The 19,213-nt window shown below is 37.0% G+C and overlaps 1 protein-coding gene across 1 annotated transcript in view; it reads right to left on the minus strand.

The window, feature by feature from the left end:
* The window catches only part of MAN1A1 (mannosidase alpha class 1A member 1), a 147,325-nt gene that overhangs the window by 79,748 nt on the left and 48,364 nt on the right, over positions 1-19,213 (minus strand). Inside the window, exons 3-4 of the mRNA XM_065630753.1 lie at positions 17,577-17,692; positions 6,410-6,490 (exon numbers count right to left, since the gene is read on the minus strand). Of these exons, the coding sequence (XP_065486825.1) occupies positions 6,410-6,490; positions 17,577-17,692 (197 nt within the window). The remainder of the gene's footprint in view (positions 1-6,409; positions 6,491-17,576; positions 17,693-19,213) is intronic.

Here is a 19,213-nt window from a genome sequence, read left to right on the forward strand (position 1 = left end):
CACTGCAGGAACTTAAGGGACAGAAACAGAAGACTGAAGGGCAGACTGCTTGGAACAGCAGAGGAACAGTCTTCATCAACAAAAATCTTAGGAGTCAAGGTTATCTCCAGAATGGAAATGCATAGGGATTCTGTAGTATATTTTTATGCAGCTAGCACAGAAAGAGAACAGCATTACATCTATTACAGGTGGTGAAGAGACTGAAATACTAATGGAGATTACAGGCTCTGATTGTGGGAAACAGAGGAGATTTTCAATCCTTCTCTGTCCCTGAGTAGGTTGTTAAGTACTACAGAGTAGATATAAACCATTCTTTTATACACTATAATGATAGCTTCTTGCAGAAACTCAAAGTCTATAAGAGAAAAAGTAGCTCTTGACTTAGTTTGGCATATTACTGTCTAACAGGGGCCACATGCCCCAGTTCAACATGCTGTTATAAACAAAAGGTTCACTTTGATAATGTTAAAGTTTGGAAATCGAGAATCGAGAAGACCAGCTGAAACAAGCTTAGAAAGGGAGACCCAAATGAGTAAAATGCTTGGAAGTGACTTGAAGGACAAAAAATGAAGTTTAGAGTCATAAGACTGTCAAATCAAAAAGCTCAGATGACTTCTATTTTCTTTTGGTACAACTGTACAGAAGGTAATTAAAAGTAAATGTATACTAAAACAAATTAAGGAATACAAAAACTGGTAATGTCTGACAAGTTAAATGAAAAACTATTAACTCTATTAACTCAGACTAAAAGTAGTTTTTGAAGAACAATTTTTTAAAATTAAAAACCAAACCAAACCCAAACCAACCGACCAACAAAACCCAAATGAAACAAAAAAGAGAAACAGAAGGCCTGCTAGAGAGCCAGGAGGAACAATTAAGAGATGTCTGTGTAAAAGAGCACAGTGCTTGAAATAAAGCCATTGCAGAAAAGCTAAATTTGCCCCAGTGCTCAGTTTTGAAGAGCCCAGGCAGGTTCCCATGCAAGGACATTCTTAAAAGGACAAGCCTAATGCACTGTCTCTATATTGAGGCTGGACTAGACGACGTCTTGAGGTCCCTTGTAAGCTGAATGACTCCAGGATTTTATGAAATACGGAAGCTAAAAAAAAAATCATAAACTGATAAAAATGAAACAAATCATCAAGATCATTTCAGAGCTCTAAAGGAACTAACACATGACACCACTGAAGTACTGATGTATCACTTAAAGTGGCAACAGATGGATGGTAGGTGGCAAACAGGACCCAAATCCGCCAACAGGGCTGCAGAAAACTACAGGCAATTGCAGTCTGCTAGTTTCTACCAAACACGGAATTCTACTGCCAGTCAGTGAAGATGCTCAAGGAGGAGTTAAGTGGCATTCACACAGAAGTGATCAAGCTGATAACAGTACGCCTGGAGTTTCAAACAGCATTAGAGATCAAGCTTCCAAGACATAAAAGGAAAAGTCCTCTTGTTAATTACTGTCAAGTTAAGTGAAAGGAAGCGGGAGATAAAACATGCGGTCAATTATCACAATGGTGAGATAAGATCCCCAAGGCATCTGCACTGGAGCTTACACTCCTGATTTGCAGAAACAGACCAATACCTTTGTATAGGTGACAAACTTCATCCTCTTCCTATTCAAGATTGCTAAATGATGAATTATAGGGGTTTGATTTATGGAATTTAAATATCCTCTATGGAGGGAGACCTCCACAAGAAAGGTGAGAGAGAGAAAAATAGCTACAGCTAAATTCTGGAGAATGTCTTTGCACTATATGAAGTCAGCAATGTTTTGTGGTCAGCCTGGCAAAGGCAGCTCTAAATCAATAGCATCTGTATCATTATTTCACGTCTGCTCCTCATTAGTAAGACAGCACTACCACCACTGATGGATGGTTGTTTTAAGTGGGCAATGATTAGGTCTGAAGTCAGACAGGAGGCCAAGATCATCAAGTGAGGTTGAACAGTGGTACTGTAACTCCTATTCTAAATGCAAATATAGACTAATTATGTGATACGTCATCACTTTTATTTCCTCCTTTTTTTTCTTTTTCACTTCTAATTAACAGTTGGTAGAGAGTAACAGATGAAACTCACAGACTCCAGCATTTATCATCATGAAGAACAGTTTGTTGTTGGGTTTTTGTTTGTTTGGTTGGTTTTTTTTGTTTTTGTTTTGGTTTGAGAGGGATAGATTTGTTTTCCTTCTCACTGCTAGAATGTAAACAACAACAACAAAAAAGTCACATTTCTGCCTCACGCCATGGAGAGAAATGGCAATACGAACATCATCATCACTTTTTTTTGTCGTCGTCCAGTGAAGACAACTATGTAAAGTCCTAGAAAAGAGAAGGTTATATTATGCAGGAAGAACAGCTGCTGAAAATATTATAGCTCTGGGGAAAAAAAAAAGTTACTCATCCCATTCAAAAAATGGAAAAGCTTCAAAGGAATCTGGGAACTTACCAGCTGGACCTCAAACTCACATGTTCCTTATTCACTTCAGAGCATTTTGGATTTACATCTTTGCTACTCATACAAACACCCTATTTAATGTATTCCCTGACTGTGGAACCAACTTTCATGTAAACCAGTTCCCTAATTAAACACCTGTAGCAGTACCTATAAGAACCATCTATCAGTAAACCAGAAGGGCTAGTCAGATCGGTCTTTAGGCTTGTGTATTCTTTACAAGCAGCACCACACACCAGGACTTTCAGCACCAGGATCACAGTTACTCCCAACAGTGCAGATGACAGTGCTCAGAAATATTGTTTGTCATATCCATGAATTCCAAGAAAGGTCTTAGCTGCTGCTAGAGGACACAGTGTTGTCCTCCTCCAAAAGTTAACAAATTATTTCCTTCTACGACTACATTTGGAAGTGTGCCTTAAGGAAGAGGAAAAAAACCAAAATCATCTGGGTCTGTGAATGGGGATTTGTTCCATGCAATACTCCTGACCCTTGGTATACCAGAATTTTACATCAAACTAGTAAGTACCACAAAGCATTTGTAAAACCAACCTCTCCCTTACTAGATACCTTATTTTCCTGCACAAAACCAAAAAACCAACATGTACCAAGTTGCTTAGAAAAGGAATCACATGTCTACTAATGAATTCAGGTTTAATTTAAACAAAATGATCCAAGAAAGTTTGTAAATAAATCTGTCCTGTTCCTATGGGTTAAACTTACCATATTACAGGCTTGCCAGATGCTTTCATACAAATAAAGAAATGAAAAAAAAAAAAGTCAATACTAGCACTGCTTTAGAGAAGCCAGGTTTATTTTTAATAATGCATTGTAGCCACTGACTCATGGAAAAATACCAAGGAAACATTCACATGTAATATTACTATGAGGGACTTCAAACAAAAAGGTGCAGTCCTTCAAAAATTACCTTGAAATCAAGTTGTATGGTATTTGTAGTTATTTTACAAATGAAGTTGATATTTGACTGGAATTATTTCTACCTTAGGTTTAAATAGCAATCATAAAATACTAAAAAATGTGACTTAAAGTGTATGACACCGTTCTAGCACTTATAGACATTTCTTTTTAATTCTAGTAAGGCAGAAATTCTAGAAAGTTTAACATAGTGCATCTCATAGCTCTATTTGCCAAGTAAGCACCACAGTTATCAAGAGGAAAAGTATTCAATTTGTTCATTTTTAAAATTATTCACATTGGTGCCTTTATCTAAATGAACTATTATGTAAGCAGGATGTTTTAGGAACTACTCAGTAAGACAGGACATTCTTTAATCATGATTAGTTAGACTTATAAATGATTATGGAACATACAATATCTTGCAGCTTTGGATCATTAACCATGGAAATGTAATTCAGAAGTACAAACAATAATTATTTTCATCACTCCTCTAACTGAAACACAGCTTTCTTTAATTAAGATCTTGATAAGTGAGTACAGCTAACATAAGATTTTTAAATAGTTAATCTGATAAAGAATAAAATGAGCTTTTAAACTGGGAGAGCCTAATCCTCCAAACAGCCTGCATAGAGGCTGTTCCTTAGGAACACCCCCTAATATAATGGACTAAAAGATGATGACAGATATATTTTCTATGCGGCCCTCAGTCCTTTCTGCACCTGTCAGCAGCACCGGTGAAGGACAGACCCACACAATGTGGGAAACCTCACGCTGCTGCAGGGATGCTCTGTCCTCAGGGTGGCTGCATCCCGCCCCTTCTATAGGCAGCAGCTGGCTATTGCTTCAGTGTTTGGATTTAGGAGACAAATTGGGAAGTTTCTTCAAATTTGATAAAGGCAGAGTATTTTTAAGAGATCCCCAAGGAAGCACGGTGGCTTGCACTCTCAAAGACACTAGGGACAACTGTTAGTTTAGGAACACCATTCTCTCTCAGACAGCAGATGTCTATCTAATACCATGGACAGTGTCTTCCCTAGCCTACAAGAGGTCAAGACCCTTCTTAGTCATACACGTCATCTTCGTGTTGAGGAGCCCATTTTACTTTCGTTAATGAGTCCATTCATTTTTAGAATGGACATTAGCATCCAGTATCACCAATATTCGACAGCAATGAGTTCCACTTAATTAGGTATTGTGTGAAATACCATTTGTTTTAAATGTTTCCTCATTCCATTTGTACAATAGAGTCTTATTTAAACACCAGTGTTGCTACCAATCTAGTCCAGGGGATGGTGGTAAAACTTCCTCTCTAAAGATGAAGAAGTAGTTGAGAAGCAATGACTACATGTTTAGGAGAAACTATATGAACTGACTGAAAGTGAGACCACACATTAACAGACACAAGATATAAACCATCAACATATATATGAAACCAACAGCACTGATGACAAATGGTTCAGGCATTTCTTAGCACAGAACTGCCGCTTGATGTTATGGCTCACATGCAGTCCTCTACCAGCTCGCTGTCTGCCAAGAAGCATCCTCTGCTTCTGTCAGAAGCAGTTAATTAAAATGCAGCAATAGGTTATACTGGAAAAGTTCATTCCTGTTTGCAAGAAGTAGATCTGCAGTGGAAGATACACAACTATTTAATCGCAGAAGGAAGAGCTTTCAATTCTAGACACCCTTAGATATGCTTATTTCTGGTTGCTGAGTTACTGTAGGAGGACAAGCGATTTCCTTCAAGAGTCAGAGATGAAATGCTAAGTAAAACAATATTTAGTAAAGATCAAGAAGCCAGCTACCAAGCACCTATCAATTTTTTTCATTAAGTATGAATTTGAAATGGGTATAAGTTAAGTATGAATTTGAAATGGGTGTAAGTGCACTTTTTTCCCAGAAAATTATAAGACAGTTAAAATATGAAAAACTGTATATTTTAAAACATTACTGTCTTTTCAATGCCACCTACACTCAGGATAGAACCACAGTAAATAAACAGGTAAGTCTACTTAAAATGTAAAGATTGTCAGAGGAACATTGTCTCCTTATAACTGCTTTGTCAGGCTAATGACCCAATAGTACCTGCTAAGACAGCTTTAACATGATGATAAATTTTAACAAAAACCAACAAGCACACCATAGAATTTAATTTAAAGTGACAAGTTCAAAACAGAGCTTTCGACAGTATTTGGGAAATTTCCATATGAAAGAAAATTATACATCTTCAAGGGTTTGTGGGGTTTCCACCAGTATTTGCTTTGGATTTAAAGAAATCCAATGATAAATTCAACTTACAGTTAAAGAGTATTAACTTACGTTAAGACTACCATAAAATACTAGTATAATCCAGAGACAGGAATAAGACTTTAAATGAGTAAGATTAAAGACTTTTGAAGTGCCTAGCTAAAAAATTTAAAATATCACAGTACCCGTGACTTAGCACAGCCTTCTGCAAATATATTACACAAATAATTGCATTAGTCAAAGCTCTTAGATTACATTGCTTCTTCATCCTCGCCAGAAACCATGACAGACAATAGATATTAATGGGAAATTAATGCTTTAAAGACATTCACATGTATTGGTTTACCAGTTATCTTTTTGCTCTTAACATGTCTTTTCCATGTGAGCTGAAGATTCAGCTCAGGAAGGTCCACAGAAATATAGTTTATAGGAGCTAAAGAATATGCTCCAAAACAGTTTGTGAAGCAGGTACCTGATACACCAAATCTACTACTACCATGGCATAGGAACTCCATAGTTATACACTCCAGCATGAAGCCCAGTAACAATGTCTGGGTATGGTTTCAACTCAGGGGAAAAAAAAAAAAAAAAAAATCATTTAACACTTTAAGATTTATATAAAGCAACAGTAGGAGAAGCAAGAAAATCCATTGGGCAGGTCTCTGCTGTACAAGCCATTTTCAAAGTTCTAAACCACTTTAATTCTGATAAATAAAATTACTAAACTAAAAGTTAACTACTTATTTGGATTATGATATTTCAGATAAACCATGTGGAAATACCTTACCTCTTCTCCTGAGAGATAGTAAGCTGAAAGTAGTCCACCAACAAACCGAATGTTCACTTCAAATACTGAAATTTCAGCGTTCTGTTGAAATACACAAACATAGTTTTATTCCCTGCTACTTTTCTGTACACTTTTGCTTGGTTTTGTCTTTTTTTATATACATGCAGGTATTAAGCTACAACAACTGTAAATGGTAAAACACGGATGTAGGGAAAGCCAACATCAGTGAACTTTAGAGCATTTTAAAGTATTTCCTCTCTTCTTCATGACAACAAAATATGCTCTCCATTACCCTTAGCCTGTTTAACTTCTCATTCCTTCCACTTGGACAAAAGGCATTCTCTAAATCCACATATCTAAGTACGTCCTTGCAGATGATTCAGCGCTCGCACACAAAAAGTGCTCTTGGATGACAAGTCCCACACGACCTCACCTTGCACCATCTCTTGTCACACACTGCATGACAAGTTCTTGATCAGATATGTCATATCAAGAGTTTTCTTACTTCAGTCAAAATGCAGGCATTTAGTTGAAAAGCTGATCTACTTAAGTTTCTTAATTTTTACTTTTTTATGTAATACTACTTTTTACATTTTTGATTTTCTGTAGAAAAATGATACTCAGCAGTCTTCTAAATCTTTGGGTACATAAATAAGTTGTTTGACTTTTGTGTGTTCTGGGTTGTTCTTGCATCTATTGAGTTGTTTTTGCATTTTCTACCTGCTGACATACACTATAGCTATATTCAGTTTAAATCAATGCATGGTGGAGCTGCGGGATTTTCTTCCAAAGGGCTTGCAGGCTTTTCTCATTCAGCTAGTTTTTGTACTTTTCCAGCTTAAATGTTCAGATGTCAGTTTATGTAGGAGGGAAGAACTCGTGGTACTCTGATTAAAGGAAGGTATCTAGACACATTGCAGAGAGTTGTTCAGTGTTTCACCAGTTGTAAAGGTACAGACTTCAAAAAACACTCATAGACTTGCTGCAATACTTATCCACTCACCCTCAGGCATTTAACTTTTCTCCTCCAAAAACTACTCTGCACCACCTCCTCTAAAAAGTGAGGATATAATTTCATTCACATAATTGTTCTGATTAATATACAATTCTTATAGTATATATGTATTTGCACAGTTTTATTATCTACACGAGCACAGTTCAAAGGGGCAGTCAAAGTAAAGCCATCACACATCTGCCTATTGAAAAATCGCATCTGGCATCACGTATTAAGACCGCAAACTGAAAAAGTTATCTTCCTGTCTTACACTGTTCAGAACATCACATTTTTCCAAATTTATTTTAAACTGTACCAAAACTCTTCATTTTCTCCTCACTCACTGCTCTCCCAATACTGGTCTACTCATATTCTTTCTGAAAGAAACTACCAAAGGAAGAAAAGAAAAAAATATATATATAAAAAGGGGGCTGAATTTGTGTTTCCAAAATTAATCTGATATTTCTGCTTTCAAGTGTTCATCCTTGTCCCACTGAATCCAGCAAGAAGGTGAATGAAGTAACTGGAAACAGGTATTCAATTTTAACCAGTGCCATTTCTGTGCATTTTTTATTAAACCATGGAATATGGTTAACCTGGGGAGATGGATATAAAAACACGAGAATCCTCTAAAAATCGGAACTAACCAGACAGTACAGCTGTTCAACTGCTAAGCAGGCTACCTGTGTATGAACTCTACAATAACTAAATAAGTTTACCTTAACTAAATCCAATGCATAAAACAGCTTGTAGAGAACTGATCTGTCTTAAGAAAGGCTGATCTGACTGAAGAAAGGATCATTAAAGGAGAGATAGGGGCAGCTTCTCTTCCCCGGAACTTGAGCTAGCTGAAACTCCTATCAATATTATTTTTACTTGTGAACCTTCTTCAGAGTTCAGGTTCTTTCCATTTCAGCCTTGAGCCTCAGCACACGCCAAGAACTTCTCTTTGATGTGGGAAAGCTGAAGTTGTAAAGAAGTAGGTGTTAGACAAGGAAATGAATTAATCAGATATTCCAGCCACTTTTATTTTCTGTAATCATTGAATTAAATTAGTTTTTGATTTTGAATTGCTTGAAGTAAATTGAAGGATATACGAGTGGAATATTTTGTCTCTAGAACTTTACCTTTTGCCTTTCTGGATTTAATATGCCACTTAACTCACAAACCATTTCTATCTTTCAAGGAATGCAAAGGCCCTTTTAGAAAAGCTCAGTATGTATGTGCTGACATCTACTTCTGGAATTCAGTCAGAGACAAAAAGAATACTTTGAAGTAATGTGAATTAAGATTTTACTATTGAACCGCAAAGATTAATTGCACTGTAATCCTGAACATTTGCTAACGTGGTGATCTTCCATGACATTTCTTGAAGGTAACCATTGTTTTAATGTTATCAGATTTCCAGTACTTCACCTGCAGACATTTTAAACCTTTGTTCAAAACCCTCCTCTCTTACTAAAATGTTTAGACAAATCACTGAAGCAGATGTAATTAATGGAATGGACAGCCATTTCATTAACAGTAGATTTGGAAGCTATATGCTTAGTTATTCTTAAACACTTTATACCAGGCTAGTAGTATCTGCAGAAAGCACAGAAATGATAGTAATTTGCAAAACAGTTAAAGAATTTTTATAATTTCATGTCAAAAGAAACATTCATCTCCACATGGAAAGTTCATGTGAAGTAGTCTGTCAAGAAAACTGAACTTGTCCTAAAGTAGCAGATTTCTGCTACACCACTTTACCCTTCTTTCTAGTTTGATTTCTAATTTTTTTTCATTGTTTTTATTACATATTTAAGATGCCATACCCTGATCATTACCCTCTCTTCATATTTTTAATCATCATCCATATACGGTTTGCATAAATAAGTCTGCATATTTCTACTCAGCTGTCAAATCCTAAGTAAGCAACGTTATTTTTTGTTTTGCCTTCTGATCCAGCTGTACAGGAATACCTTATGATCCATTTAATGCTGCCAAAATAGATAGGGAAAATCTTTATCTGCACTTACAAAAGTTTCTACTTCACCAGCTGAAGAGGCCAGAATTCATTTTTTATTTCAAGTTTAGCCTTCTCTTTCAAACCATCACTGTATCATTACACAGCAGGTCTGAGAAGTGCTTGAATTAATTCTATTATACCTAATGGAACTTCTGTAAAGAGAAGTGACTAGATGTACTTATTTTTAAAATATTATTATGTTCCTTTTCTAAGATCCCAAGTATATAAGAAAGCTCTGGCCAACTGGATAGATATAATTTCTAATTTTACAGTCTTTTCATTAGTATTTCACTTAAACTGTGCGGCCATGTGCTGTGTATGACAATATCTGAAAATACCTTTGTTAGTACATGTCTGTGCTAAGCTCTTTTTGTTCCTATGCAATACCATCTTGCTCTAGCTGCTAATTTTGGAGGCCGTGCTTTTATAAGGCATTCTGAAAATATGTAGATACTTGGGAAACTGATACATGTATTGGGAACAACAGATTTTTGTTTTACTTCCAAGGGTTTTATGCTAATTGAAGTATGCGAGTAATTTGGTCCTTCATCTTACATTTGATTGATAATTTATCACTCATTATTTGATCGTCTGATAAGTGAATCATAAATGGGATAGTCCAAGTACCATACAAATTGTGACTGCTGCTCACTATACTTCGAGAAATAGAAAACCAAAAGCAATGTATGTATCCATTACACGGTGCAAGAGCAAAACTGTGACAACTTTATGGAATTTCCTCTGGTTTTCTTGATTAGCTTCTAAAGACAAAACTTTTTTAACAAATAGATGCGACAGCCTTTACACTGCTGGCTAGAGACAGACCGAAGTGAACCTATTTACATATAGAAAGACCGCTCTTTCAAACTCAGGCTATGCAAATAAGGAAGCTTCCATAATCAAAGGACGAAACAGCCCAGTTTTACCACATTTTGTCTTGACAAGAAACATGCTGAAAGAAGGGTTTTTTTAAGCAAGAGAAGAACCAATTGCTCAATACTCAGAAACACTCTACAAGCTGCAGAATCTGGTGGTTTTAACTAGGAAGCCTGTTAAACTATCTCCTTTTAAAGAAAGGGAGGCTGACTACCATAGGAATCTCCATCTTCAAATACCAACAAATACTAACAAACGGGGGTGGGGTGGAAATAATAAAGCAGTACCAAGAGTTACGCTGATTCATGTTACTCTACATTTGTATTTTATTTGCAAACTTATGACAGGGCCAATCCGATCTTATCTGCACCTCACCACATCACTTCCCTCATCCTTCCGTAAACTGGAGGAATAAGTCTACAACTGGCAAACTGCTGAAGCTTCAACCAGCTGTGGTTGAATTCAATGTTGAAAGCACTATTCAGACACCAAAACTACTGTCAGCTGGGCTCTCCTGAAGCCCTTGTTCTATTGGAGTCCAGCTTCCCAAAAATCAGTATTCACATCCTGGATCATTTCCTTAATGCATCTCTTTCCTGAAAGTCGTCCTCTCCACAAATTTGTAGATCAAGGCCAAAACAATTTCTGTCTATGTTTTCTTATGGGAAGTCAGCCTCACTTATAAACACAACATTTGAAATACAAACCAATTTTATTTATCTAGTATCAGCTTCCACCTGGCACTCATCAGCTCTGCTACTTGCTCTGCCATTCATCATTCAATTGGAGAAAATACTGTGCGCTCTTTATGTGGATGAACGTATTCACAATAATCAAGTCACCTTAATTTTTATTTGATAAAGAGCTTACTCTCTTAGTTTCCATAAAGATCCAAATACAGCCACAAATCCTACCAAATAATTTGTTTCAATCTTCTTTATTGCAGACTCTTTCCAAAACTTCAGTTCTCCTGTTCTTGTTTCATCGAGAGTATAATAAAACTTCGGTCACCTCATCAACATTTCCATCTATTGCTCCTATGTACAGGGAATACAGTGATTCCCCCCACACCTACACACCATACTGCAAACAGCCCATGTCCTGCAGGTTAACGAGCTGTGCAAGAGAAGGCCAGGGACCCTACACTGAACAATGATGAATATGATTCTCAGTATAATTCTGTAGATCATTCTAGACTAAAAAATGGACACAAAGGGCCCACATTTCAAGTGAAATGAGAGGGACTTGTAATTATTATGACTATTAAATAGTAATATCCCCCTGTCGAAGCACAAAGGTTGGAAACAACAACAAATCTTGGCATTTTTAAGCAGTCCAGAAAGTATAATAGAGATACGAAGAATACTACAATATCTCACTTAAAGCTACTGTAACTGCAAAGCAGTTTAACTACTTGCAATTGTGGAGAAAAAGTTTCATTGCTGTTCCACAGATGAAATCTAGTGGCAGCTTGCTAGCATACTCAGCTCCCATAGACAACAGAAACCATTTTAGCAGCCTTTTTATTGCAAGTGTCAAGGCCTGATTATTGCATAACCTGCTATTTAACCTTGCTCAAGTCTCCACATGGCAAACTGTAAGATCTTAAACAGGCACAAAAATAGAGTGTTGCTGAAGGCATTAACAAACTCTAGTAGCAAAAGAACTGTATTTAATAATACATTTCCAGGATCTCCTTTTAGCCCATCAAAATAACTTCTTATTCATAATCAAAACAAAATCAAGACACATTGAAGTCTGGCATTTAGAGCATACTAACAAGTTATGCTGAAAACTAATAAACGAATAGTCTAACAAACCAATGAACCATTTTCAACTGCTGGCTTTCTTAACCTGCCTCACAGACCCATTATACATTTATTTGAAGTCCATTTACTCACATATCCCGCATGCCTTTTTCTTTTTTTTTTTAATAGGGAAGCTATCCTGTTTCATATTGGAAACTTTCTAATTTTCTCACTTAAAGAGAAAAAAAACCCACTAAGAATAAAGCACCAAAAAATCATCTGCCTCCAAGCCAGAACATTAGGTGATGGAATGTTAAATATAATTACAAGTCAATTGTAATACCTACACTTTCAGAGCAGTAGCAACTGCCATGGGCCCGGACACATTCCACTAGACAAGGTTGCTCAGAGCCCCATCCAACCTGGCCTTGAACACTTCCAGGGATGGGGCACCCACAGCTTCTCTGGGCAGCCTGTTCCAGTGCCTCACCACCTTCATGAGGAAGAATCCCTTCCTTATGTCTCATTTAAATCTATTCTCTCTCACTTTAAAGCCATTACCCCTTGTCCTGTCACTACATGCCCTGATAAAAAGTCCCTCTCCAGCTTCTTGTAGGTCCCCTTACGGAACTGGAAGGCTGCTAGAAGGTCTCCCCAGAGCCTTCTCTTCTCCAGTCTGAACAACCCCAATTCTCTCAGCCTGTCCTCACAGGAGAGATGCTCCAGCCCTCTGATCATTTCTGTGACCCTCCTCTGGCCCCTCTCCAACAGTTCCATGTCTTTCCTGTGCTGAGGGCTCCAGAGCTGGATGCAGAATTCCAGGTGTGGTTTCACCAGAGCACTAGGGCAGAATGACTTCCCTTGACCTGCTGGCTATGCTTCTTTTGATGCAGCCCAGGATACAGGATTCTAAAAGTCTGTCCTGTTACTGACTGCCACACCACAGATAGTTTTGAGCTAAAGATAAATGCTGGAAGCATTAATAATTAGATTCAAATAATATTTGCTATTCTGGGATCTTGGAAAAGGGGTATATTAATCTATACATGGCATCAGAGATAAACGTAATTTCAAGTTTCTGTACTTCTTCCACTCTTTTCCGCTTCCCAAAATAGTAGACATATTACACACAAAACTTGTACACTGCATGAAGCTGCACACAAAGTTTCTTTAAAAGATAACCAAATGTGCAAAGCTAAGTACAAGGACTAAAATTAGAACTGGTAAGTAAGCCTTCAAGCTTCAGGGTGGCTTATAAAATCAGATACATTGACTGACTGACCTCTGTAAACAGCTTTGCTTAAGAGTGCTGGCAGGACACAAGACTGAATGCTTCTTTGCTGTCTTACTCATTCCCTTCTCTTTGTGCAGTTCCTCAACTCATTTTAGTACCTATCTTTGAGAGCAAATAACAAAACGCTCTTCATACTTGCCCCACAGGACAATGGCAACTCTTTCCTAGGTTGATCCATTGTGTGCAGTTAACAAGGAGAGGTATCTCTGATGAGACAGATGATGCACAATGAGTCAATGCTCACACAAAATGTCAACTAAAGTCAACTGAATTATATCCACATAGATAGAGCCATTGCACAGACTGCTGCCACTTTTCATCTGAAGGAGCAATCGTAACTTCCTGCCATCCTTCATTTTGACCAAAAATAGAGAAGGCTGAGGCAAACAAAGCAAAATCCACGAACAGCCAACATGAAGGCTATTTTAGGCTGGATTCAAATTCACCTTTGAGAAATCCTCTGGCAGAAGAAACCATGTTTCTCTTCTCCCAACAAGTTTATGGCTTCCTGCTCCCTACCTTGTTCCCATTCTTGTCCTGCCTAACTACACACACACCAGACAGCTGGTCCATGGGTCAGGGTATGAATTCAAGGACTATCCCACATACTATTTAATTGTTAGCACCTTGTGTTCTGGTTTGGGCCCCTGTTGTTCCAGCCAATGTCTAGGCACACTGTAGGCCACCACGTAGGCCAAGGACTGTTCCCAGTATGCAGTATGGCCAAGACTGTCCTTTTGATGGAAGGAGTTTAGCAGGGCTGAAGAAGAGGGGGGCAGATCAGTTAGTCTTTCAACCTAAAGAAGTTGGGGTGTGTTGGATGTAGAAGCGAAGCACCATCAATTCCAGTACTTAACAACTCCCAAGCCTTCACTGCTGTGCCAGGTGGCTCAGCTCCTCCACCATTACTCCCTGACTCTTGACTCCTTCATCTGCCTCATTACTCTACTAATCTCTCTTCCCAAGCATGCGTTCACTGTGGTTCACTCCTTGTGCTGCAGGGACCAATCGCTTTTTCCTTTCCAGTGTGAAGCAGAAACTGGGTGGTGGTACAGAAACTCTTTCAGAAAGCTGTGTGTGTGCAGGTCTTAAAGCAAATAATGAAAAAATAAAAACAGAGAAGCATGCAGTAGTGTGCAGTTGTAGCTAGGAAACAGCCAAGCTCCCTAGGGATCCTGTGAAAGACTGGCTCCTTTTTCCTTCATTGCAATGTGCTGATATATAACCCGGCCCAGGGCAGGCCTGGGCAGGACCACGCACAATTACTGCAAAAAGGGTGTGCAAACAGCAGCATGCATGCAGAGGTCAGACCAAATCCTCAGCTATATTAACGGAAGAGCAAACATACACCCCCACGGAGATGAAGTGATTTAACAGAAAACAGAACACACATCTATGATGCAAAGACCATGGATTTAGCCCCTGCTAAATGTCAACTCTTTCCAGAGGTATGAGTACATTTAAATCTCTTAAAATATTGACAGAATCAGAAAATGCAACTTAATTCATGAAGGACTACTCAGTTCTTCAGCAACGTATCAAACACAAGGAATTTCAGCAGTTATGAAAGAAAAAACTCCAAGCATTTTATATCTCAGTTATAAAATCACAAGACTACAAGCTCCAGCTATAATAAAAATAGCCTATGTGTGTTGTGCTCCAAAAGGGGAGGCTTCCAAACGTGTCCACTCACAAGCTTACCAAAATTCACAAGTTTGTTTAGAAAGGTGATTTTTACTTATCTAGAACTTTCCTTTGAAATCAAGAGTTTGCTTTCTTCAAAGGTAAACAAGAGTAACCCTGACAACTAATTAATTGATTGAGAGACTGAAATCTAACATGTGAAGAGATTATGCTATTTCCCATTAAGTCATCTTTATTTCATAAATCCTTTTATATGGATAAACTATTGCCTACTTTACAAAGTCACATTTGGAAACTTTCATGATCATGTGATGAGAATGATTGAGTGCTGGCCAAGTAGTTGAACACATACAACGAGGATCTGACATATTACAAACTTCTAGAGGAAAACTTGCTTTATCCAGTTGCATTGATGTAGAATATAAAAAGATTCTGCCACAGAACGCAGTCACAGCTGTTTTTGTAAAGAACAACTTAAAGGAAAATTAAGATTTAAAAAGCATAGTTCTAAGATTAAATGGAGAGAAAAACTAATCCTACTTATACAAATAAAGGCCAAACATGCTTCGTCAAAAGCTGATTAAGCAGTCACTGCCCAGGAAATTACCAGAAACATTAAATAGAAACATGTTTTATTCTACTCACAAGAAACAACACATAAGGATACATCAGTGCATCAGTTATTAAAAACTAAATCACTTTCATGGGAGCAAAGTTTTGAAAACAGGAGCAAGTAAGAGTGTACAAAACATTAATGCAGAAAATGTCAAGTAATGCCTGATACACGATAAATGCTTGAACACAAAAGAGAGGGCCCTGCTGTTCTTTGTGCTGAGTAATTTCCATCTTTATAACATACAAATAAAAAGCAGCATTTGAAACTAGAACTCATTTAAAGTGGAAAACTAAACAAGAGTACAAGTTGAGTAGCTTCAAACAATTCCGCCATTATACAAACTGACGTCAATTATTAAAGTTGGTGTTGCAGTTATTATTTTCATTTCCTCATTCCACTTTGGGAAAATTCACCTACTCATTACTGGTGCCAATGTAAAATTCAATTCTATATGACTATGAAGTATTATGAAAATAATTTTGTGAAGTGTTGAACTCAAGGCATCTATTTACAGGAATATCAGGAAAAATATATTGCTCCTGACGCATATCAGTATTATCTGCTGGATTGCTGCATTGACTGACTAACACGATACAAAATTTCAGGCCTTTTGAAAGACTTCATTGTTTTAAGCATTACTGAGAAAAAAATCAGTGCTACGTAATTTTTAAAAGTACATAAATTAACAGGAGGAGTTGGAAATTGTAAGCGATACCATCTAGAAGTTTCCAGTACAAAGTATATTAAGATTTATGTAAAACCAAAGATTTTAATGTTATTAACGTAAATCACTCTACAGTGCTTTATGATGTTCCTCTAAATGGAGCTCAGCTCTTCTTTTAAAGACAAGTTTGCTATTTTCTATGTTTTGTTCTCAAATTTTAAAACATCTTAATAATGCTAAGCTAATAGGACAGGAATTTAATATTATAAAAATTCCTTTAGGAAAAAAAAAAATCTCATGCACAATATAGCATGTCATTCAGACATCTGAAGCTACTCAGAAGCAGTTTAATATCCTGTATTTACATTATTAATGTAAACATAAATGCACACTAAATTGCTGCTTATATCAACTATATAACATCTACTCTCGTTAACTCCTCCTTCTTAAAATGATAATTAATTCTCAAGCATGTAAGAGAAGTTAATTAATCCTGAATTTTGCATAACATATTAGAAAGAGTACTTTGTTTTCAGAAAGTGTTTCTACCATTATGCCTGTCAACTACAAGAACTTTTAAGTGCTCAGTGTACCATGCCTACAAGGCTTTCCTACTTTACTACGCTAATCAGCAGAGGTTCTCCATTAGCCCTCTGTACCCAGCAATTACTATGCATACTCTGGCCCACAAAAAGACCAAAACCAGGACTGCTCAATTTAATTGAAGTTTTAGAGAGGTTCTTGCCTTTCTAGAATAAAGAATTTAATAATGAACATTGCTCTCAGCTGCATATTTGCCAATTAATGGGATGATTTGTACATGCAGTTGTGATGACCTGGTGCCTCATAAGACGAAAGCAGCTCAGTTTGTGCCAAGAGTTCAGTCTAACTCATGGGATTCAACTTTACTAGAATACACAAAGGAACTTAAATGGCATGTATGGCGTGTAGCTTTCTTTAAATGCAAGTATAATTTGTTAAAAATTTCACAAAGCAAAAATGTAAAGTGCTTACATAACTAAAAAGTTAATCCTAGAAGTGTCCTGATTTTTCTATCCAAAACAGCTGACAAGTTTGTTGTTTACTTTACAGTGGTAAATATCCTATTCCTTTTTCCTTCCTTCCTGCTCGTTGTCTCCTATCTATCTAAATATCTCAGATTGAAAAACTTTGTTTATTATGTTTCTGCTTCCTGTCTTGTTTTACCTATCAATGATCTAAATTCTGTAGCCTTGTATCATGCTTGCAATATTAGAACCCAGTCCTCAATTGGCCACTGAAGACTAAACAGAGAACTAAATGTTAATCAGCAACACTACTTACCACATTGAAATCTAAGTTTTCTTCAACCCACTCCTTGGCTTCCTTGAATTCCTCTTTCATTTCCATGATGTATAGTGTATCAAGGGCATCCACTATTGTTGCTCCCTGAATGTTACCTGAAATACATGAAGAGCCAGTAATTACTTTCCAACAGGAGGCTTTTCAGTTAGATCTCATTAATTTAAATTAATTCCAACTTCAAAATCCAGTTTCAATTAATCTAATTGAAAATTGGGCATATAATCAGCCAAGTGGGCATCTAGTAATTCACAGCCTTAGCTTTGATTCCTATGCCACAACACAGCATCATAATATTTAAGTATTTCTTCCACTAATTAAGTCTTGAGGTGTGGCTCTGATGCACTGCACTTTTAGCCATGATTTTGCATTTCTAAACACTGATGGAACAGTTCACCATAAAAAGTAATTCATAGGAGACAATAAACCTCTATAAATGGAGAAATGACTGTTTCTTCCAGTTTGAAGTGAAAAAAATCAGTTGTTTTTATACTCAATAATATACATAAAGTTTAAGAAACTGATAAGGAGTGATCACATTTCGGTTAAGCAAGCCCTTAAAGAAGTAGCCTCTCTGAAAAACCATTTTTTTGATACTGTGCATCACCATATAACCTGCACAAGACAGCACTGGGGGAGCAAAGGCAAAGTTGCACACAACTCAATTTTTCAGCTCAGGACAGACTGACAGACATTGCTTTCCAGAGCAAGTTCTGGTTGTTTGGAGAAGTTGCTTCCTTCTGCATCTGTTTTGGAGACAGATAAGTCAGTTTACTAGCTTTCACCTAAGGTTGTAAGATGAAATATCATCAGTATGTTCACTTTGGCATGGACTAAATGTTCATGATCCTGTACTGAAAGGGTAAGGTGGAGAGTCTGGGAGAAAATAAAGCCACTCAAATGACCTTCCCATGCTTCCTTCAAATTTACAATCACCTTTTTAAAACACCATTTTTGTCTAAGAAGAGTTTGAATTCCTATTTACTGAATAGTGTCAAAAACTCAATTTTGGCCACTTTACTCAATTTTGTATTTATGAATTTGACCACAGCAATCTTCATTATGAATGCGAGTTACTGTTAAGATATCCTTTAGAGAAGATGCTAGATACAAAAGTAAATATTTAGAATCGCAGAACAATTTAGGTTGCAAGGGACAGAGGAAGTCATTAGGTCCAATCTCTCACTCCCCGAGAAGGGCTAATGACTGGGGTGGAGAGTTGACTACGCATTCCAGAATTGATTGCACTGCGTGAATAACAAGACAGTAGCTACAACTAACAGTTACAGATCTTGATTATCATCTTGCCTCCGAAATACCTGATGAAAAAGTAAAATTAGTTTTGTGTACTTGTCAAGTATCAGAACTGAGTTATTCATATTGAAGTAGGAAATCCACTATTTCAGTCAACTCTTGTGTTTACTACCCTCAAGGTTTTCTGCTTCCTCATGGAATGGAGGAGTGATGGGAGACCTCCATATAGCAGGATTGACATCACTTTCTTAAGCTTCCAGATAGAAAATAATTTTCCATTTGTATCATCTTAAATAAAAGAATCTTGAGATTATTATAACACTTACTTGGTACATTTAACAGAACCAGATGCTCTCTCTGTTTTA

This window comes from Caloenas nicobarica, chromosome 3 (assembly GCF_036013445.1).
Source record: "Caloenas nicobarica isolate bCalNic1 chromosome 3, bCalNic1.hap1, whole genome shotgun sequence".
NCBI classification, from domain to species: Eukaryota; Metazoa; Chordata; class Aves; order Columbiformes; family Columbidae; genus Caloenas; species Caloenas nicobarica.